This window comes from Thunnus albacares, chromosome 14, assembly GCF_914725855.1.
Source record: "Thunnus albacares chromosome 14, fThuAlb1.1, whole genome shotgun sequence".
Classification (NCBI taxonomy): domain Eukaryota; kingdom Metazoa; phylum Chordata; class Actinopteri; order Scombriformes; family Scombridae; genus Thunnus; species Thunnus albacares.
In genome coordinates this window covers 24,563,377-24,588,148 of record NC_058119.1, presented here as the reverse complement: position 1 = coordinate 24,588,148, position 24,772 = coordinate 24,563,377, and the positions used below count along the sequence as shown (strand labels likewise).

At 38.5% G+C, this 24,772-nt stretch overlaps 1 protein-coding gene across 1 annotated transcript in view; it reads left to right on the top strand.

Moving 5' to 3' along the window:
• The first annotated feature begins 19,049 nt into the window (after nt 1–19,049).
• The window catches only part of LOC122997365 (contactin-associated protein-like 4), a 72,158-nt gene continuing 66,435 nt past the window's right edge, over nt 19,050–24,772 (top strand). Inside the window, exon 1 of the mRNA XM_044373451.1 lies at nt 19,050–19,214. Coding sequence (XP_044229386.1) covers nt 19,050–19,214 — 165 coding nt within the window. The remainder of the gene's footprint in view (nt 19,215–24,772) is intronic.

Here is a 24,772-nt window from a genome sequence, read left to right as displayed (position 1 = left end):
TAAAAACAAACAAAAAATGATGACAGTAGGATTGAATTGATATTTTTGGAGCAGATCTCTGAGGTCCTGCTCCTCTCTGGAAACATGACTTTCTTAAAATAACTGAAAAAGAAATAAAATAAATGAAATGTTCTTGGCTCCATTTGAACAAAGTATGAGACCTCTCTATGCAATAGTGAATCTCATTATAATAAATGGACCAAAAGGCAATTAAATCTCTCCAAAAGCTCCAAAATTACTTACCATGTGACCATGCCGCTGTTGAAATGGACTGAAGATGCTAACAATGTTTGCCAGGTTTGCTGGTTTGAGATCAGCGTTGCACTGCATGTCTTATTTTTGACATACAGGCCAGTGAATGTTAAAAATCACACCAGTGCAAACTTGAATACTAAATGGTAAACAGTTTGATCAAGAGCTGTGATGAATGATGAAAAGGGTTTATGAAATCAAGCCCTTTTCTTAGTAAACTGTGCGTAGAAGTTACTGCATACGCACTAATAAGGCAGAAGCCCCTTGAAACAGATGCTGTATCACCTTTTCCACACTCGATTTATGTGAAGGAGCTTTGAATATAGATCTAAGGATGATGAAAGTCCTGCAACACACCGGGGAAAAGCCACTTATTTATTCAGCAGCTTAGGCTAGAAAACTTACAGATAACCAGATTCAGTTGGAGGCCACCGGGAAACAGTCAGAGCAGCAGAGAGGTTTGTTGAGCAGGGAGTCTCGAGCCTCACGCTTTGGAAAACATAAACACTGCTGTAATGTCTTTGAGCAAGACACTGTTTCCCCTCCTGGTGTCGTTCAGCAGCTGGTCCTGGCCTTTGAACTCCCCGGAGGACGACAAGTGAAAAGAGAGATTCTCTACAGAGGGGAGTAAAGCTCATTGAAATGATTAAAGCTACTGAATGTAACTCTTTGCCTTGAACCATCGAATTACACGACTCCAGTTATACTTGACCTCAGCGGACGTCACATCCTGTCAATCATCTTGATGAGCTGTCTGCCTCTGAATAACATCAGTCCTGAAGCGACGGTAGTGTCTGTAAAAGCACCAGAGGAGAAAACAGACAATGAATACAGGCAATCTGCAGTTATAATAGAGGAAGGATTATGCTCACAGTGTTTTTGAACAACTGCTGCATTCTCAACATTTAGCTTGTTGCTTCAACAAAGTCCACTGTTGATTTTTCTTGGTTTGACCTCTCCGGCGACCACAAAATGGTATGACATGCACAGAACAGACAGCAAAAGCCATTTGTATGTACACACAAATATTTACAGATCATGTAATTTAATAGCCAAATATCATAAGGTAAAACAGTTCTCCAGGCTGGCTGCAGCTGGATCACAATACTGCTACTGTTTACTTATTCTAATTTTTCCTATTGAACTAATGCAGCCCGCCCCCCCTTTTTTTTTTTGCTTGTCCAATTTCTGGATTTGTCTCTCAACTTCCAGTCAGTACGACTGGCTAAAGTAAATACAAGTAAAAAGTTGTGGCCCTGATTGGTTCACACAGCCTGCTATACATTTCTTAAATTTTGGACCACATATCTGAGGCAGTCATATGACCTGACATGATCACATCCAGCACGGATATCACGTTAAAAAGATCTTCGGCGCAAGGTTACAGTTGCCATTAACGCAGTACTTTGCCCTGTCCATTATTAAATGAGTCAGTTATTTGCTAAAATGTAGGCACAAGGCAATCACAAGGAGTAGATGTCAACGTACAGAACACAACATTTACCAACTTCTGATGTAGACCAGAAGTTGAAAGACAAATTACGGAGTCGGAGTACGTACGTGTTGCTGAAATGCATACAGGTCAATAAAGGTCAGGATATGTACAGCAGGAAGGAGCAAATTAGTGCAGATATGGCAGCGAGTCAGGAATAGTTGTGACTTGGTTAGTTTGACTGAGTAGTTTTAGGAGCATTGTGATTCAGCCCAGTCCTATCACACTTGGCCTTTGCAGGCCACATTTCATGGTGCAAATCTGTTAACTTTCATTTCATAGTCCACTAATGGAGCAGTGCAGACAGTCTTTTAGACTACTGATTGGTCTGAAGTGTGTGTGTGTGTGTGTGTGTGTGTGTGTGTGTGTGTGTGTGAGGAGCTGATAACAGGTAAACTTCACAATCACATATTCCTTTGAGCAAACAAAAGAAGCTAAATCACGATGAAGCATGCAGGGCGGCTCCTCTGCCAGCACCAGCCTGACAAAAACTGTAATTTCTGTTTTTAAAATGTAATCAAAGCTCCTGGATGGGCTTTGATTGTGCAGAGCAGCCAAAACGACACAGTTTGTGTTTCCACAGTCATAAACAGAATACCAAATGGCAGCATGGAGCAGCTGCACTCTCAAAGTAAAAAGACTTTGAAGAACATTTAGGGATTTTTTTTTTCTTATAAAAGAAATCCCTTAAACTTCCTTTCAAGCCTTCACTCTTCAGTGACTTTAATGGTTCAATAATAGAGTTCTTGAAGAAAACCTTTAAGAATATCTGAGCTTGAAAAACATTACGAGACCGAACCAGTTGTATGTTGCTACAGTATAATACTTTACTCTACTTCTTATCATTTTTGAAATCGTGTTTCTTAGATTAATTTACAACCTTGCAGGAAGGCATCACTTCATTTAATTGTGTGATTGCTGAAAGCACATTATTGTTATCCAAAGCTTTATTATTCTTTTTCTTCTGTATGTTTTTTGCTGGCTAACTACTTCTGCATACTTTCATTTACAGAATCCATTCATATATCAATATATTCAGTTCTTTAGGGACATTTATGTTGTTACTTTTTATTTTTATAACTTTTATACTTTTTAAGATATTAAGCTTTTTTCAACATTGTTTTTACAATGTAAATAAATGGGAGCAAATGAAACACATACAGACTCACATATGCACAGTGGTCCTCATACTGTACATACCTACCTACATACCTACGTACATACGTACATACAGACAGACAGACAGACAGGTGACAAATTAAAGGAAAAACCAGTACAGGTCTGAATGCTTGACCCCTACAGTGAGGGGATCTGATGGCTCTGTCATGCTGTGGGGGGCATTTTGCTGGCATGCTAATCAGTACAAAGTTGTTCTGAGTGATCACCTTTATCCTATGGTGAAACATTTCTATCCTGATGGGAGTGGTCTCTTCTAGGATGATAATACCCCCATTCACAGGGCACAAGGGGTCACTGAATGGTTTGATGAGTATGAAAATGATGTGAATCATATGCTATGACCTTCACAGTCACCAGAACCCAATTGAACACCTATGGGGAGATTTTGGACTGACATGTTAGACAGCACTCTCCATCATCATCATTAAAATACCAAATGAAGGAATATCTTTTTGAAGAATGGTGTTCATCCCTCCAGAAGAGTCCAGTAACTTGTCGAATCAGTGCCAAGGCTGAGGAACATTCACGCAGAAAATGCATTTCTACTCACCATGTTAAAATCAACCTGCATTTGAAGCTTGCTTGGCATGTAGGTTATCAAACAGAGTAAATATTTATTCCACTTTACTTGTTGGACAGAATTACATTATTGCATTTGCTGGAGGGGACCTTTTGGATAAAATCTTGCTCCATGTTGTCAGGTGATAAATAGCAAAAGCGCTTTAAGATAATATCAAATCAACATTCTTCTTTTTAATACTTTCATGAGGTTTCCTGACAAAGTAGCTCCCAGATGAAAAGCTTTTTCAGTGTCGAGTGTTCATGAACGCATCAACAAAGACAAAACAGTCCTCACACAACTTCATGATATGGCAAGAAACTAACTTTGGACAAGAAAATGGGTGACTAAATGTTCAATTAAAAATATTAGGCATCACGCTCCTGTGAAATTTTATACCGAAATGAAAAGAAACCAATGGCTGCCAGGGAGAAAAAAATACTGCCAGTTAATAGGCTTAAACATCCAAAAGCACCATCCTTTAAAGAACCTCCGATGAAGCTCAAAATTCTTAGAGCTTGTGAGACCTTCCGAAATGAAGGACGACAAGAGGGAAAAAAATCATTTTTAAAAACTTGGAGGGGATCCAAGCCTCTCTTTTCCATTTCCCTTATCAGAGCTTGCAAGCGACAAACTGAAAATGCAACAAATGACAAATTTACAAAGGAACAGGAATACATTAGACAGACTGCTCGCTGCGTGGCCCGGTCTGAATGCAGTCCTTTCATCAGCCCGGGCTTTGTCACCACTTCTTGATTATCATTAAATGGACATGAAGGACCCAATTTTGGCTGTTTGTTGATTTAATACTTAAATGCCAGCACTGTTCAGAGCCAATTTTCAGTTGTTTGTGTTTGTCTCCTAAGTGTTTCAATCACGTGTCGGTTTTTGGGAAGAAGTGTGGAGAGATCGAGTCTGTGTTAACAAGTTGAAGGACATGACTACAGACACACACACACACACACATAAAACCATTCATTACATGCCTCCAGGTGCAAAAGCAATATAGCAAACTGGGACAGGCTAACCCATTTCGAAGTAATATGATCTAAAATATCTTCCCTATGCATTTATCCTGTATTTATAATTGGAAAATGACTAAAACATCAGAGTCAAAATAGATAAATGCATCAATACAAATCTTTCACACACAACTAGGACCATTAGTAAGATCCTAACACCAAATCTAATTAACAAAACAATCTAAACTCTTCCACAACACTTAGCTGTGTAGGTTACAGATGACGGAGCAGTAATAAGATGTGTCACTGTCTGAAATCAGCAAAAATAAAGTTTTTATTCTCACTTCTTTTCCTCAGACCTCTTTGCCCCCGCAGACAAAAGGAAAAGTTAAGTTAATCTGATTTATCATCCTCTTCCTCCAAACAGACGCAGAGAGAGACAGAGATAGAGGCAGGCAGCCAAAATGAATTTCAGCTCAGATGAAAAATTGCCCACATGTCGACCTTCAGTGCAACAGGGAGCAGAAACACCACAGTGAGACAATACAAACCGCCACACATCCATAGACATGTGTATAAATACAAGGCAGGTATGAGACTGCAGAAGAGCACAGTGCCGTCTGTAGTGAAGGAAGAGGTTGCTGAACATTGTGCGGTTTCACTCTTATCTTTTCCACCTTTCCACATACAGTCTCATTCATTCATTGTGGCGGCGTTTGAATGTGTTCACATGAAACAGCTCTGACTGTTTCATTTCACAATAACATTCAGCTTCTTTGGTCTGAACAAAGGAACCAAACTGCTGATTTTGAAATACATGAACCTGTTGCTACCTTAGTAGACTATATAGCCTGTCAGTAGTTCATTGCCACACATTATAAAACAAATAATATTTTGCTATTATTCAGTTTAAGCCAAACATCTCTGCTGATGTAACTCAATCAGCAGAAGATTGGCAGAGAGGAAACAGGTGTAGGTGGTGACAGACAACAATACAGAGAGACACAGAGCAACAACAAAGCACTGAGGGAGGCAGAGAAAGAATCTCTGAGCAGTCAGTGGAAAGCTTCAGTGTATAACTAATATATTTAAAAAATAAGTTTTTTTGAATACTATATTTGACCCTATTGAAATAGTGCTTTGATAATGGCATAATGAAATATTAATACCATCATTAGCAAACTACTAACATATGCTGTTTTCTATCTCGCAAAGGCTTTTCCAAAATATAATGTATAGGACTATTACTGTTTGAATTACACTGCGGAGTTGCTGGTCAAAAACAAAAAACAACAATATAAGTGTTTTAATCAGATTATCAAATATATAGTTTGTATATTTCGGATGAATAATGTAGAAAAGTGAGAAAAAGAGAGAGATGAAGAGAAGAAGAGGATGAAAGAGAGGAATAATAAAGGAAAAATATTGGTTTCTCTTCCTGTCTAGTTTGCAGTTTACATCACTTATATGTCACAACTTTGGACAACTTTTCAAAACGCCATCACAAAGACAAACGATCAAATGATTTCCTCCTGTGTCCTGTGTTTTCAAATCCTCCTCTCACATTGCTCCTCCTACAGTTCCTCTCCTCTCCTCTCCTCTCCTCTCCTCTCCTCTCCTCTCCTCTCCTCTCCTCTTCTTTACTCTCCTCTCCTCCATAACATGCTCCTCTCTTTCCTCCCTACATTGCTCTCAGCCCTCCATAGCAGATTACTTGCCATCACGGTCCTAGATGAGTAATACCCCATTAACCCTGTGAACCCGGAAGCCACTGATGCACAAAGAGCTCCATTACCATCCTGTACAGTCGTTAGGCTCTCCATTAATTCATCACCTCCATACTCTGCTGGTTTACCACAATAAGCTGCCAGCAGTAGGCATTTCAAACAGCCAAGTGATTAAATGTGCACATCTTTGGTGATTGAGACGGATCTCGTTCCAGAGGACGGATTCAGTGCCCTCCAACGTCGGGCTCGGCGGCAGATGCAAGCTTGAAGAAGCTGTGCAGCTTTATGGACCATCAAAATGCTGAATTTAAGGTGTTTAATGTGTTTCTGTGCTTCATCCGAGCACACGTTTGATGTTTTGCTTTTTTTTTTTTTTTCTTAATGGGAATGTGATGAGATTTAAAAAAAAAAAAAAAAAAAAAGATTTTATGGGGGAACTTCAGCAACTTCTGCCAGGAAGTTTGCATATAGCCCATTATAATCACTACATGTAGCTTCATTACATGTTTTACACCTTTTACACCTTTACAAGATTTTAGGGCTGAAGGAATTGATTAATTAATCAATTAGTCAATCTCCAGAAAACGAATAAACAACTATTTTGATTGTTGATTATTATAAATGCTCTCTCTCTCTTTATAAGATCTCTTTGGTTTCAGTTTATTCAAGCAATATGAATGACATTTTCTAACTGCACAATTAATCAAAGAATTAATCAAAATAATGATACTGATTTGTTTTGTCTATATTTGTATTGCATGTTAACCTTGAATATTCACTTTGTGTTTATTTGCCGGGGAATTACAATAAAATATCACAACATGAGAACAAAGGTTACACAGAGAAAACCCAGCTGTGTTTTACTTCCTGTAAAAGAGGACAATCAATTTGTTCTGATTAAGACTGCTCACGTCAGCAGAAGATTGGCTCAGAGGAAACTGGTCAATGTTGAGAGACACAAAGAGGAAACGTTAAGGAAACAAACAAGAAAGAGACACACAAGAGATGACACTGAAAGGATTGAGGGAGACAGAGAGAGAGAGAGTCGTTAGCCTGGATATGGATGGTGAGTGGGTTGAAGAGCAGAGGTTATCTCTGTCGCTGTTATAAATTCGCCTGTTCCTGATCACAGCGTCCTGAGCTGGGCAGCAGAGATACGTGCTGTACGGAGAAATCTGCAGAGCAACCGCAGAGAGATTTTTACTGGCTTCATAAATTTAGTGCAGCACTCACAGAGAAATGAAATAATGGCTGGAGGTGTGGGATATTTATAGCACTGCTGTACCGGACAATGTGAAAGAGAGAAGAAGAAAGCAGTGGGTCAACTTCACCCAATGATTATACACAGAACAAACCCACCGCAGAGGTCAGAGGTCACCACTGTGACTGATTTACTGACTGGATGTAATGGTGTTAACAGAAATGCAGGTCAAGACAGAGCAATATCAATCTTTAAACCAATTTCACTGGACAGTGTTATGTTTGTGTTTGTGGAAAGTGATCACATCTGTTTGACGTGTATATTGTAAAATCTTAACCAGGATGTGTCACCGGCACACAACACAAGCAGAGTAAAGAGAATAAAGGCTAGAATAGTAGTAAATACCAATATGCTGCTAAAAGCATTCTGGATTTCACTGGCTCGAAAGCAGATCTGAAAATAGTTTTAATAAGTAAAATCATCACTCTGCTCGTTAATTTGTACAAATAAATAATACAATATGAAAAGCAAAAGTAACAGCCGCATATTTAAAGATTCCCTCCTGACTTTCAGCAGACAAACGTGAAAACAGCCTCCCAGTATCAAACTCTGCACATACATGATTCTGTACAGTGCTCAAACATTCATCTATAGGAAGAAGAAGAAGAAAAACATTTCAATTCTGTTCTAGTTTGAACTGTAAATGAAAAATGGAAAAGCTGAAACACAAATGCATTAAATTATTAGTTTTCCTCTCACAGGAATCTAATGCACAGACATGCACATTTGAACCCTAAATATTATACTAATGAGCAGAAAATATTAATATAAGAACTGACTGACACTGTATTTTATACAAAATTATCATGTCTAGGTGTGTTTTATGTTGTTTCCCTTCAGAAATGTTAACGGTCAAGTACAAATTATACAGTATGTAGTCAAAGTTATCTGTCATATCGACATATTAAATCAAATCGAGTTGAATCAAATTGATTCACACTGTTCCATTTTCAAGAAATATGTTAGTGAAAAGAAATGAAAATGTGTACATGAAGTAAAATCTATAAACCAGATAAATCACATATTGAAGACATCTTGAAACAGCATTTAAACTGTGTGGCACTAAAGGACACTGAGATCCATGTGTCTATGTGGTTTTGCATGTATGTCCTGTGTCGTTTAGTGATCTGACAGCAGTTTCACCCTCTGACTCTCCTCCTGTTGTCTAACTAGTGAAAGTCTCAGCCCAAAGCAGTGTTTTCTTCCAGCTGAACAGCTCCTGTCAGTCACTGTTGACAGGTCAGCAATGCTTTGAGATCGTTAAGGCTCTGAGGTGTCCCAGCGCGAAGACCTGCACCTAATATCACGCTTCACAACCCCGTCAATACCCTGCAGCACTGTGAAAAAGCCAAGCTCAGCCTAAACACTCCCAGAACACCAATGGACACACATTCATCCACCCCGCTGCCCACTGAGGTCAAAGCCGCTGAGGTGAAATCAGCTGTCTTCTGTCTGGAGGGAAATGTAAGTGCAGTCAGTCAGTCAGCAAGCAAAGCAGTCAGATATCCAGCCAGCCAGAGAGAGTTTTGTTGTGTCAGTGTCACAAACCATTGTTGTTTATGCTATTAATCAGGTGTGACTGGCTGGATCTAGCTATAGTTTTACCCAAACAAAAGTCATGATATCTGCATTTTAATCAGCTGTTGCATGAACCCACTTGCAACGCGACTGTTCTGCACGCAATACATTTCAGTCGATTATGAAGGTGATACACGGAGCAACTCTGATATTTAGCTGCATACAAGTTACCAAGTCTTAAAAAGCTTTGTGTAACAGTGGCTTAAAAACATAAAAAGTAAACAGGTCTGTTTGTCAAAATGAATAGAGCGATCATTTTGCACCCACATTCAACAATGATAAGAATCAATCACAGAGGAAAATCAATAATAAGATAACTTTATTTGTGTTGTACTTAAAATGGGTGGAGTGGAAATGTAAAATCACGAGTAATGTTTGAAGTATTTGCAGAAGCTTTATTGTAAAAGACTGTTTATAAGTCATGTTGCTTTATAGAGAAAAAGAAAAAGTCAGGCCTGGTCACTATAGCTGAAACTGGAAAATAGCCTCATCCACTGATCTCAGTTATATATTTTGCTATTTTTATATATGCAATGCCTTTTAAAGTCATAGAGAAACAAAGATAAAGGAAATTTCTCCTCTGGCAGCAGCCTTAATAGATGTGAAAGTAACTCAGCCACAGCTTTCGTACGTCCCAGAGGAACTCTTGTTGGCAGCGTGAAATCCATCCACTGCTTCTAAGACTTTAGTGTATTTTGATTAACTCAGCCCAACCCACAACACTGCCGCTGTCTGTTCTCTTTAACCTCAAATGCACACATGCTATACATTTTTTTTCCACTTTTCAAAGCTGGTTGAGGGGAAACTAAAATGCAACAGTTCATCATACTGTAAACTAATTCCTACAACACTCTGAATTTCACAAACTGATAATTTACTGAGTTTTCAGGCATGGATTTTTCAAAGCTAGAGAGCCTGAGTCTGAGTCGCTCTTTTTCATTGATGTTTCTTAACATTATTCATGAGGAGATCGTATCCAAGGTAGCTGTTTGGAGGACAGCTGTAGCACAAAGAAAACAAACATTTCTTGTGGTCAATAATGGAAACCAACTTGGCATCAATAATGGAAATGAAGCCACTTCTTTGAAATGAGCAGTATCATCCTGCACATAAACCAGAGGTCTTAATGCAGGGGAGCTCTGTTGTTTGTCATAATGTTTAAGCGAGGGCTGCGCAATTAAATGGAAAAAACAACAAAACACACACACACACACACACACACACACACACCTGCTTCCACACAATTGCACAAAGAGGAATTTTTCTAGGAGGGAAAAGCTTCAGGTGGCTCAGTAAACAAAGAATCCTTGTGCTGCACAGTGTCCTCGTTCATAAGTCAGATAATCTTTCTTTCATATTCAAGGTGACCAAAGACTGAGCATTAGCATTTCATTTCCTTTGTTTTCTTAACATAAGAGGCGATAAAAAAATGTTTAAAAGTCTGTGGAAGAGTGTGACGGCCCCAGAGTCTGTCGCCTTGGTCCTGTGTATTGTGTGTACTGTGTGTGCTTTGTGTGTCTCGCAGGTCCTTGGCTGGGTGGAGCCGAGGTGTCATTGAGCTAACTGGGAACACCTGGCCAGTGTCCCCAAGTTGCTTAATCCCGCCTGCCCAGATGCTAGTGTGTCAGTCCCTTCACCCTTCACTGAACTCGGGATGTTTGGACACTGACAACATGCACTTCATATCAGCCACTGCAGTCATGCACTCTCATACATCACTGATCTTGACTTTCACTCCCCATCGCAATTATCGTTGTAATTTACTTTAATAAACTTCAGTTTGTTACTGCTATGTTTGGCGTTCATCCCCCTCTGTTGTTGTGGCTCACGAGCCGCTCATAAATAAATTGCAATTAGTTTTTCATTAAGGCTAACTCCTCTTATTTATTTTTTGTGATACAACAACACTCTTAATGAGTTGAGTTAATTTAATTGTCATTACAACAAACTTGGTGAGCTCATAGTGCACCACAAAACCATCATATACACAAGAACATATAATACACAAAGTATATATACATATATACACACACACACACACACACACACACACACATATATATATATATATATATATATATATATATATATATATATAACACAAGCTCACTTTGGGTCTTAATATTTAGAGAAGAAAAATTAGATCTACAAATGACATCTTCACAAGGAAAAAACACATGGATGCTACATATGCAATTTCAAGTTGTGGTCTAACATAAAGTATTGGGAGACAGCTTCCAACATTTTAAAAGTGGATTTACAGCCTTTATTATAGCTACCTTCAGTTTTTGAAATGAAATTATTTATCTTTTTTAAAGTAAGCATGTGTTGCACATGTCAATATGTATGATAACAAAAAAACATTGTCAGGGCAGCATCTCACATCAATAACAAATGAAGCCGTCAGCACTCACAAATAAGTGTATATCACTTTTTTAATGATGCACAGCAGCAAAAAAACAGACAGGTTTCAGCCCTAGGCTTTCCTCAGCATTAGGATGGAACATAGGATACAACAAACATACATTTTATGACCATTTGGTTTTGATATGTAGCCCCAACACCAGTATGTTGTGCGTCAAGACCTAAATACAATAGCTCTCTTTAGCCTCAAATAGCCTATAAGTGGCAGGTTCTGAAGAATGATGGCAGTTTACACACAATATATAAAAAATATCCCTCTGAAGAAGAGTGTCAGACGGATATATTGGATAGTTGCCTGTAATTACGTCAGATACTGTTTGTATACAGTAAATCTCATATATAACTTGGAAAAATCTGTAGATATATTGGATAGTTGCTTGTTATTACTTTCAAATAATGTTTATATCACGTGATGATTATTAAAATTATGTTTTTGTAAGCCATTTTCACATGATCCTATTTTTTGTACAGTATAAAATCAATTTTTACCAGGAATTTACTGTAAATAGATAAGATAATCACATACAATTAAAGCCTAAAGTTTTCAAGATAACTTTAATGGTTAATTTGTTTGATTTGTCTAAGGTTCTAGCAATATTTTATAATGAAGGCTCGAGGGGGCACAGCTGCGGACCCTGGCCCAGGGGCCTTGACGGGGCCCCTTGAGAGCCTGTAAGCCCCCCCCCCCCCCCCCAAATAAATGTACATTTTAGTTTAAATCATAATAGTTTTTTCTCATTCAGTTTTCATTAAAGTCGATCGAACCATTGCATCTCCAAATTCACGATGTACCTAAAACGCCAGGCACTAGGACCTGGGAGAGGCTGCTGCTGCTCTAATCCAGTGTTTCCATTGGCTCTGCTGCTCTCTCAGAGCCCACAGTAGAGACTGTAAGGGTAGTCAGAAACTACTGAAGTTGTGACAAGATGTTGGCTAAGACTTTACCAACATAAACATAATATACAGAGTGAAATAGTAAGTAGTAACAGAGTGAAGATACCAAGCTCCAATATGAATTTGTGGTAAATGATGGTCAATGTAGTGAGCTATCAAGTTGTTACTTGTTTGTTTCTTGCTTAACGTTAGCTAACTTTAGGTTTAAGTGAGGAAAAGACAAGAGGATGGGCTATATAACACCAACATTATACAGTGGAAACTGCTTATATAATCACAGTTACAGTAATCAACCGCTTATATGGATCAAAAAGCTCAGGACAGAATCATTCCTACACAAATGCTGTTTAAATAATTTGCTTATAGTAATCAATAGTCCACTTACAGTGTTCATTTTGGGTCTTTACATACATGAAAACATGGGGGAAAAATAAAATTACAGTAACACTATTTTTATTTTTTTTTACCTTACTCCAATGATACACATATGATATTGTAATTAGCGGCTGTGGCACCATTATCAGGGGTGCGGAGGTGTGGGGTGTGGGTGTGTTTATTTGTAACCACTGTGAAACAATCAGAAAATAACGTTTTCTTCCTCTCATTCACCAGCTTTCAGGCTACCACTACTCGCTCTCCTCATCCACTCTCTAGCTCGCTTGACCACTGCTTTTCTCTCTCTCTCTCTCTCTCTCTCTCTTTCTCTCATTTTAAAATAAGTCAGTAAGGCTTCAGCAGCGAAACAGCTGTACTATAATTTGAAACAGCTACAGTAAATAGTGAAGCTGGCCATTTCATTACTTTTTAAAATAATGTAATAAATATACAAATGTCAATTAGATGGTAATCTGCGTGAGAAATAAAGAAAAAGAAAAAAATTATTATTATTATTAATAATTATTATAATTATATAATAATCATCCGCTTATAGTGATTAATTTGACCCAGACAAACGTGATCACTATAAGTGGTTTCCAATGTACTTCAAACTAGCTGATGAGCCAGCCAAAGTGTGAGGGAGCAAAAGAGTTATAAATGTTATTGACAGCTCTTTAAATACTTTACTTTTATATGCCTCTTAAGTATTTCAAAACAATCATATCAATAGGCATAGATTATTGTTTATAATCAGTCAATGTCAGTGAAAAGGTCACATTGTGTTGATGATAACCTAATTTTATATCCCTCATTTCCTCAACATGTAGATGGATATACGACATTTCTTCAAAAAGGTGGCAGCTGCACCGAAGGCCGGTCAGGTGAGAAGATTTTGCCAGTTCAGACAAATACAAATTTAAACTGGTTGACCACTCATTAAGCCTTGAATTATTGTAAATCTGAGTTTAATAAAATAACATGTTACTGAAAACAGGCGAGGAGAGGGAGAGGAGGAAGATGGAGACTGACAGGGCTGAAAGAGCAGGTCTGATGGACGTTAGTGATCAAGAAGAAAGCAAGTGGGATTTGTTTAAGCTTTCAGTTAAAATTAATACTGAATTTACTCATACTAGGCATAGACTAGCTTAAACGATTCAAACATCAAACATCAGTCTGCGTATCAATAACAGACTTAGGACCTCCAACATATCTAAGAGAGAGGAGACAGCATTCCTTGGCTTCAAAACCTTTGCTTGATCTGTGCCTGTTGTAAGTGGATGGATAGCATTTAAGCCATTTAAAAAAAAAAAATCCTCCCCCCAGTCCCCCCTGGTAAAAGCTCAGCCCCCCTAACCATAAATCTCTAGTGACGCCTTTGGTTTTGGTGTGTAAATACATGGAAATCCTCAACCCACTGACCAAACTGTAAAACCCTCAGCACACTGGATTCAGACAAGTACTATGATTGGTAAACAGATAATAATGAGAAAGTGGAAAGCTGTAGAAGGTCCATTATTTCAGGAATGGATCTGAGAACTGGGTAAGGTGGCAGCTTTTGAGAGAATGTCTTATAGCCGAATAAATGAGGTAGAAAAATACAATAATAAATGGGGAATGTTTCTGTGGCTTCACTCACTACAGAGGTACCAGTGAACACGCCTTTCTGAGTATTAGGTTGACTGATGTCATTAAGGGCTGGGCTCATAAAACACACAGACTATGCTTGTATTGATATTTGTTTTTTACAACATGTTGTTATCTGTATTCGTAAACATATACAGACCTGTATATGCTACAGAGACATTTTCTCTGTAGCATATACAGGTCTTTGTTGAGACCATTATGATTGCAGGAGGTTGGACAAAATTACATGGACACTATTTAAACATTTGTTTCTTAAGGACTGTGAGTAGACACCTAACAGTGTTACTGTTGACATCTGACAAATTTACATAACACATCATTCAATACTGTTATTTTAATTTACTTTATTGTATTATTAAATATTTGTTTTTATTTACCTTTTATTATTTTATTATTTTTTTGCTCTTCTATTCTTCTTTGTTCAAGTATTGTATTGTTTTTGGGTTTTCTAGAATATACTTTTGTATTACTGAAAATTTAAAATTCAATAAACTTTAAGTCACAAAAAAAACAAAAAAAACCCCCAACAAAACCCCCCACCCCAAAGCAACACACTGCTGTAATTGTCTCAAGCTATCATCACTGACAAAGTGCTCCTATACTTATGGTGCATAGAGATAAACTCTGTATTTACTTTTTCTCCCTTTCACCAAGTTTAAATCATCCCTGCTCACCTCTTAAACAAACTCTGAACCAAAAGCCCTCCACAGGCTGCAGCAGGTGTTGTGAATATAAAGTAGAGTGGGAGTGCATCAGTCATTGGCCGGCTTCATTTGGTATGCAAAATAAAAATGAGTTACACAAAACGAGGCCTGGCAGGAGGCTGCGGAAGGGCTCAAACACAGCTACAAAGCAAAGTGAAAAAGTCAATGCAAAACAAGCAGTAATTTACACAAAAATAAAGAGAGAAAGAAAACACAATGTCAAAGGAAAGTCATCTTTTTCACTTAAAAACAAACCAAATTAGTGCATCAGCTGTTTCAGATGTAAACAATCTAATTCAATGCAAAATGAATTAGGGAAAACCAAAGTTTTTACAATAAATGTTACATTATTATCAACATATTCAACTCCTACAGAATTCTGTTTTATACTTAAATCTATATTATCTGAGGACTTAATCTCAGACCTCAAAGGAAGTTTATATCACATCAGTCCCTCCAGGAGTCTTTTCATGATTATTGTGGCACATAATGACTGAATTTGCAGTCGGTCTTCATAAACTTTGAGTTAAAAGTTGTACTCAATTACACTGAAAATTGCAAGGCAGCTGTAAAACTTTGTGACTGTTTCTGTTTTCTGACTTGAGGAATTGCTTTGGATCTCAGGACGGCATGGGCACTCTGGGAACACGAACTGGGCATTCTTTGCAGCAAGCAAGCCAAGAAGCTGGATGTGCTTCTCTAAGAATTCTTCCAGTTCGACCTTTTTTTGTTGTTGAAAAAATGCAGGAAGAAAAAAAAAGTGCTTTTTATATATCATGATTAGAAATTCCTGGAGGGTCTGTCACTTGATGTACATGTAGAGAGAAGATAAGAGCAACAGGTATAGTAACATTATATGCATTTTAAAGAAGATTGATGTAAAAAAGCTAACTGAATTGCTGTAGGGCATAAAAAAAGCCCATGCTTAAAGGATAGGTTCACTTTTTTTTCAAGTCTGTCTTATAATATTACCCATACAATATTCAAGTGACAGCTGAAGCCTCATATTAACTTCAGATAAACTTTGAAATGCACCCTTTTTCACAAAACGACTGTGGATTTCGTTCTTCTTTTAATGGTCGGTATGAACATGAAGAATGATTACAGCAAGCAAAACCTGTTTCAGTGTTGATATGGCCACCACCAGTTGTGAACCTATACTTTAACATCATAGCAAGATGGTGTTTTCTTCTTAGACAAAGAAGATCAAATAAACTCCTCCAAAAATCACAACACTGCAATGAAATGAATCCGCTGGCCCGTTTCACTTCCACATCAAACAACGAATCATCTGATGATACACAGAATTATTTGCAAATGCTGAGTAAATGTTTCCCGTGCAAATATTCACTCTCAGCTTTGGCATAAATCTACAGTAGCGGCGAATCTTCTCATCGCTTAGATAAAGCTAAACTGAGCAGAAACATATTTAAGATGTTAACTATCCATCCAAATGTAGGTACAAAATCCAGACATGAAAGGAGCAATTAGCATACTGTATGTGTGAAAACTCAGTTTCACTTTCTGTGTGTTTTGTGTCCACCTCTCATGTGCACAAAAACACAAACAAGTTTCTCTTTGCTTCTCTCTTTTTAACACAAAATCTTCAGTTCACGGTTTCACACAGGCACACTGTTTCTATCTCTGCTCCTCTCGCCACACACAAGCCTGCCTCATTCACATGCCGCCCGCCTCTCTGCTCCTGAAAAGCCTCTCTGACATCCCTGTGTGTATGGTAAGTTATCGCGGCAGATAAAACAAGGACAGTGACGTGATCCAGGAACAGTCATATTAACTGCGATAATGCCTAAAAAGACTGCAGCATAATCTCTGTCTTCATGCGGAACTGAGATATTTACTTAGTATTCAAATATGAGCGTGAAAACCCAATTTAGACGGAGAAATGACTTCTCTCTCTATCCCATTGTGTGGTGGTTATCAAATGATAGATGACTGTGAAATGATTGTGTCAGACTTTTCAAATGAAAAAAAAAAAGAAACATCTGTTCTTCAGACAGGAGAAATATCATCAGTCTTCTTTACTGTGTGTTTTTGTTTAATCACAAAGCCTGCAAGTTTGGAAAAAAAAAACTTTCTGAAAGTTTTTCTAAAAAAATAGACTGAGATGAGATTTGAGATGAGATTTTGGACCTAAATTCTCAATAATGTTGAATGCTGCCAATCGAGGTTGTTGCATATATGGTCATGCCACTGAGCCACTAAAGCACCCCAAGGACACAGACAAAGGTAAAAAAGTGTTTTTTAAAAAGTCAGACTTGGCTAACAAAGGTGCATTTTGGAATGAAGGGTCACAACAGTTGAAAGGAAGAAAGAAAAATCCACACTCTGTGTCTTGAATATGATAAGAAATCTTTATTTTAATATTGCATGGCTGAACTGGTTTCAGCTGAAAGCCTTCATCAGGGTGTTAAAAGCAGCACATCCTCACGATGAAACGACCACATAGGCTGATTGTACCTGCACTCCAGAAGGACCCATAGGAGCATTTTCTAATATGCCGCCTCTGTCGGCAGTAGTAGGTTTAGGCACAAAAACCACTTGGTTAGGGTTAGTGAAAGATCATGGTTTGGGTTAAAATGATCACTTAAAACGTGGTAACTTCCTTAAAGTTGTCATGGCAACAGAAAACACAACGACAATCAAATTTATGGTTTTCAAAAAACTTTCCCGACTCACAGTTGGAAACGTGATAGTTGGAAACAGGACGCAAACAGCAGTCTCCTGCAGCTAAGTCCACTTTTTGGCATCTATCTAGCCATCCACCCAACCCACCAACTCTGAATATGAACATCTGTCACCATATATAAACATCGTCTGAACTGCGTCACTTCCCCGGATCATAATTACTACGGCTGCTAGATGGCGTCTGTCACTAAAACGTAATTTCAGTGCAAAATAAAAAGCACATATTGATATTCTGCATGTTATATTACATTCATGGTTCTTAATATTTTCTTATTATGAAGGTGATATTCTTCCCTGGGCTTTGTCCTTCACATATGTGTACATTTATGCAAAACCACTATGTTCTGCGCTCTCATAATGTTTAGATGTCAGTTTGCTGAGTTTCTCGGGTCAAAAAGCTTTTAAATATACTGCACTTTCCACTTGAAACAATGTACAGAAGAACCTGAAATTGTCAGCAGGTATTACTTATTATTTATTGTGAAATGAAGTCAGTTTTAAAGGACCTGGAAAAAAGTTAATTGGATGTTTTTTGAAAATTCAAACACTTCAATCCACATCTTGAGGGCCTATTGTTTATGCTCTTTTGTGCAGTGTTTGGCACTTGTGTTAGCCTGTTTATGTTGTCTGTAAAAAAAAAAAAAAAAGATGTAAATCTCAATTTTACCTGGTTAAATAAATGAAAGAAAAAGACAGAAACAGCTGAATGCACTAGCTTTCTTTCCCAGAAAGCAGTAAAAATCTTGATCAATTGGTATTTTATCTGTACATCTATGTATGAGATTATATACAATAACCATATGGAGAATAAATGCAATAATTAGAAATAGTATAGTGATTTTTATTCCTGTATCCTCTCTCAGTGGGATACTTTCACAATTGATTTACAGTGACTGAGTCACTGCTGGGAATTCCTTCCGTAGCCACCGGACCTGAACTGCTGCATTACATGATGACAAACAGACCGTGAGCAGCATCCAGGAGCCTAATGGGACCTGAGATGACTCTTTCTCAAACATTGTCAGAGCAGAATAGAGTAGCCTGCAGTGGGTTTTCTGCATAAGGATTTTGGCAGAGCACAGGGTCTTCAAGTCCTGTTAATGACTAAAGTATCCGGAGCTGTGACAGTAGTGAAAGCTCTCTCTCTCTCTCTCTCTCTCTCTCTCTCTCTCTCCTTCTCTATGTGTGTCTCTCTCCCTCACCCTCTTCTATCCCCTCATTCTGCACAGTGCAGCTGAACAGAAAGCAGCTTCTTGCCTCTGCTGTCATCGCGGTGGAGGTGCAGGCGGATGTTGGTTGAGCGCTGTGGACGCAGAAGTGAAAAATTCATCAGGGATCTGGAGAGTGTGGAGGAGGAGGAGTGGAGTGAAGAGGAGAAGAGAGGCAGCTTGTCTCCTTTCTTCACCCGCCGGGCTCTTCTGCAGCATCCTTCCACTTCATCATGGATCTCTGGAGTAAAAAAGTCTGGGGAATTATTGTACAGGTCGCCCTAATACTTTCCAGCTCGTACGGGGCAACGAGAGGAGGTGAGCACAGTGACATTTTTTATCTTAGAGGAGATTTGATGTAGGGTTGTGTGTTTGCTGCTGCCATTCAGTTTACATTCATCTCAAATGTTTGAAAAAGTGTAGTTCCTGAGATAATAAAGGTAAAAACTAATATAGTTTTTAGTTGCAAATGAGTCCTTTTGAAAGACATCCGAGTTAGAGATTTATAACATGCTCAGCAATATCACTTCATTGATTTATTTTTATATTTCACGCACGGCTTCCCATGCAAAGCTCTTCAATGGGGCAGCGCAGGAAGCGTGTGGGTGGGGGAAAGTGAATGAGAAACACTTTCCTCTCTCTCAGCACATTTAAACAGTTGCCCTTGAGCAAGGCACTCAAGCCTCACCTGCTCCTGCAGAGGCTGAAGAAGTTTGCGGTTGCACTTTGAAAGTATGGCTGCATAAATGTGAATCGCCGTTATTAGAGAGGTTTGTAGTAGTTTCATATTTCAGTAATACGTTATTCATTTCTTGTCAGAGGTTTGGATGGAAATGCATTCAGTGCTCATAGAGAAGAAAATGACCAGCAAGTGGAGAATTCATTTGTTTCTGCTCTACTGTATGAGTGTTAGTTGTGAGCATTTTTTGTTATATTATCATCATCTTTTATTCTGTCTACTTGTCATTCTCTTTTGTAGTGGGATGTTTCATAGCCCTCTGGATTTCTCCTGTATTTTTTGGGGGGGGACAACATAGTTAAGAGGCACTATTAAGACCACAAAAAGTAATAAAAAAGCATAGTTATTCAAAAAAGCCTCATAAGACTCCTCCTGTACATCATTGATAGTCCATTTGGGATCCACTGTGTTGATGGAAATGTCAGCAGGGGAATAATTTTACATAGGAGATGTGTGCATATGCCAAACAATACTGCTAAGACAGACTAATAAAGAGGGTAAATGTTTCTCTATCATAGTGCTGATGCTGTATTAAATGGTAGTCTGAGTCAACATGCCTGGGGAAACAATATTTGTTATACATTTGAAAAAATAAAATGCCACTAAAGGATTCAGGCTGAGCAGAGCGGGGACAGACAGATAAATGATAAATATTACCACGTCAGGTTTATATTCCCCTTGACAGACAACAATTGCTGGAGAAAGACGCACCGACATTATGGGCTTTGAAAGAGTAAAATAAAAAAAAAAAATGAAACAAAGAGATAAAGAGATCTCTTTGCCCCGGAGGAAATGGTGTGGACTCAGCAGAGTGCCTATCACAAACCATAATCAAAAGAAAATGTAGCTGTCACTCTAAAATCAATAAGTAAAGCTTGAAACCCTTTTTTTTGCCCTCGTCGAGAGCAAACATACAGTACATCATCCGCTTAATAATCTCCCATACACCGGCCATCTCTCTACATTTTATTTGACTTTGTATTAGTGTTGAGCCAGTGCCATAGGCAAGGTTTGACTCAAGCTATTTGTCACAGTGAACAAAGGAGGTGAAACCGTTGTGAGAGGGCAGATGTTCGTGTTTCTGAAACCAGTCAGAGTGACTCTTCTCTCCGCTGAAGCTGCAGCGTAAATATTTAGGGTAAGGAAGTGTATGGAGCAGTGACAGGTGCACAGGTTTCATCCCTCTGATGGCTGATAAATCTGTCATCAGCAGCCCTGTTTATCCATGAAGTGCTCAGAGAAAAAGAAAGAGTCTGGGTATACTGGAGCTCTTTGTGCAATGATGTATTGTACAAACTTATAAGTGATTCAGACTCATGACCACTTAGTTAAACCCACTGACATGCATGCTGTTTGTCAGTGAACCACCTTTATACTGAATGACATCAAATTTTGATTCATTTTGATCAGAAAATATGCAAATTTGTGCAGAATTTGGCGACCAACTATAGTCACATCATCCAAATATGTAGTAACTTTGATGAAGATTAGATGAAATTTGTAGAAAAAGCTAAATAAAACATAAAATCAAAAATCTGTCTACTGTTAGCTTTGTTGTGAACTAAGGAATCACAAGGGAATGCTTCTATTTTCACACTAGAGACAATTACACTTGATAATTAAAGCAGACATTCAACAAAAAACATCTGGAGAGGAGGTAATATACCACAAAACAAAGTCATGTAAAATGAATACTGCAGCTACAGTTGAGCTTCAAGCCAGAACCTTCGTCACAAGCTGTTGTCAAGTCATTAAAGTTGAACAATAACACTGTTATGTACATGTATTCTAACTATAAAAAGAGTTGCTGTTCCTGCAGTAGACACAGACTTGGAAAGGGGTCAGAAGCTAATTTGAAGAGGATGGAAATGTCTCTAACTTACCTGTAGGCCTGGAGTAGAAACAGTTACTGCTACAAGGGTTTTCTGTTTATTGAAGCTTTACTGCCAAGTTCCAACAAATACTTTATTAGACTAAATGACGCACAATTTTTTGCAGTATTATCAATCTAAAAATAGTCATTCTGATTCAGTCATACAGTAGTTACTAAGTATATATCTGTATGTATCTGTCTATCATGCACAGATTTATTACCAAAATATTATGAGCAAAATTAACACAATTTGTATTCGCAATCTGTGTGTAATTTGCACCTCATATACAAACATAGCAGCTCATTCAGACAGGTGACTGCCCTCAGGTGCATTCTGGGAGCATAGGAGAGCTCAGTAGAGATGCGGTTTAGAGGTGAGATTTGTCTGAGTTCACCAAGCTCAGAAAAGAAATGATATGCTGCATAGAAATGCTCTCTAATGAAGTTACGGTTGTGGCGGCAGCGCAGAGAGAACGAGATGCAGCGAGTGCAGCGGCTCCGAGCAGGGCAGGTGGAGGCAGGAGATGGTTTTGATATGGCTGATGTCTCACCAGCACACTGAGGTTGATGCAGCCAAATGCAAACTGTAAACATCTTATCAAGATGCAATGCAATAGTCAAGTTAATGTTAATTTAACTGAGCACAAAAGCGCAAGTCAACTATTCTTCTTTGGTGTTTTAAAATATTGTATAATTAACACATTTTGTTGATTACTTGTTAAGACTATTTAACTTTATATAATTCATTTTACTGTATAGGGAAACACCTGTGGAGTTGAACCACAGCATGTTTCAAGTTATTCTGATTGGATGCTGTATGCTTTTTATGCCACATAGCTTTTTATACCACCACTAGGGGGGGGCAATGTCAGAAATTTTCAGGATCATAGGGACTTTAAACCAATTAGTTTTTGTGGTGGTCATTAAATTAAAAAGTTTAGTCCTTTCTGGTCTTAAGTGGTGCACAATTTTCCATGCAAAGCCCTCAATAATTGTGTGAACATTATTAGTCCAGCTGATGGTATCTCCTCCAGTTATCTGCCCAATGCTCCCTCAAATGCTGACTGTATGCATAAGGGGAGGCACTGCTGCCATGCACACAGTGCTTCCGATGAGCCAAAGTGCGCTTACAGGCTGCTGTGCCCGTGAGACAAAACACACACGCACATACACACAGCTTTAGGTACACAAAGGAGACACATGAGGCATCATAAAAATCTCTTTCTCCCTCTCTGTGTCTCTCCAGTGTTGTTGCATATGTCCTCCATGGGATTGTTATCTCTTCTCTCGGCTGATTTGGAGTCAGGGGAGTGTGTGTTCTAATCGCAGCCTAATGACAGATAATACCGCTGCACTCCTACTCTGTCTGTCCGTGCATATGTGCCTGTGTGTGTGCACGTGTCTGTGTGCATGTTTATGTGTCAGTGTGAGTGTGTGCCTCCTCAGATAAGAAGCAAATAGCCATGTGTGAACATGAGGAGAGCAAGGGAATGCTAAGCAGCAGATAGAGAGAGAGAGTGTGTGTGTGTGTGTGTGTGTGTAAATGGTAAATGGACTGCATTTATATTTTGCCTTTCTAGGCCTCTGACCACTCAATCAAAGCGTTTCACACTACATGCCAACATTCACCCATTCACACACACATTCATACACTGATGGCACAGGCTACCATGCAAGGTGCCAACCTGCTCATCAGGTGTGTGTGTGTGTGCACATAATGCAGATAAATGTGGTTTATGTACCTGTGCATGCACACGTTTTGTTCAGATAATGAATGACTCACCACTCACAGTCACCAGTCTCCACTGAGAGATGTTCTCAGTTTAAAACTAATGTCACTAAGTGTTTCATCTACAAAGAGAAGAGGCGGTGAAAGTGTTGTCTTCTCTCAGTTCAGAGTCAGATGATTTTGTTCCAAATCTGTTTCAAGGTGGGAAGTATTGGCTGATGATGGATGCTGAGCTGTAAATTCAGGTGTGTTAGATTATTTAGGAAGTGACTTGTGCTAATTTGAGGTACTCCTACAGTTTGTAAGCATATTCTCCTATTTGGCAACAATCAGAGCTTGAAAGCTACTCTGTGCAAGCATATTGCTAAGCTGTGTGCTGCTGATAAGTTAACTAATGGTTTACATGTGATGCTGTTAACAGGAATATGAAAGTTATGTTACTTCATCACAAAAAGCACAAAGAGACATGGGACAAAAACTCAAATGTTGAGGTTATTGATTAGGTTTAGGCTAATAAACTGACTGTGGTTAAAGTCAGGATTATGGTAAGAGTCCAGATACAGCGGCTAAAATATATTTAATTTAAGTTGATACGATAATCTTTATTGATCCCATACAGAGATATTGAAAGTCAGAGCAGCAGAAGTACAAGAACAGGTGCACAGTATAGATAAGTACTTTAAATTACTAGATTACATAATGTTAAGCAACAAAAGAATGTAGTTTATGTAAAATGTTTATAGAAGAACAATTTTTGCTCAAAACTAAAACCTTGGTCATGTGGATAAAATTCCTTGCATGAGTTGAACATTGATCACTGAAGTGGAAGAAAAATGGTCTCCCAGTTCAACATGAAACTTTTGCCTTTTTCTTGTCATGTCTCGTCTCTGACTGTCTCTTGTCTTTCCATCAAGGTGAAAAGGTGGAAACTCACTTTTCTCGGGGTGCATTTCAAGTCATCATTCTCTGATTTTTTTATAAAAATTTCTTGACATCAGCTGACTGAGTCATTTTGTGGCCTGGTCAAGAGCACCTAACCGCTGAGGGAGCAGAGATCTCATCTGTTCCCTCCACTCATATTTTCCAACCAGAAGGGAAAGCATGAGAAGAAATTCAGGGTCGAGCTTTTACCTGCTGAAGTTTTCTTGAGCGAAACTCTGAATCCCCACCAGCTCCAACGTTTCTGTCCTGCAGCTCAGTAATCTGTGCCTTTTGTAAGAGGGCACTGATCAACTATCACTATCACGCAAATAACATAATTCCGTTATAACTAATTTTAACTTGTAAAAAATAAGCTTTCATCAGATAGATGACACTGTTAGGGAATCTATTAAAGGATCTATTAAAGGTCTTTGTCAATCAGACAATCCAGATGTTGTCCCTCTCATGGTGTCTGCACACAGCCAGAAGAGCTGCATACTGTATATCAGGGTTTGTTATACTCCCCTCAGAAGATGATCTGT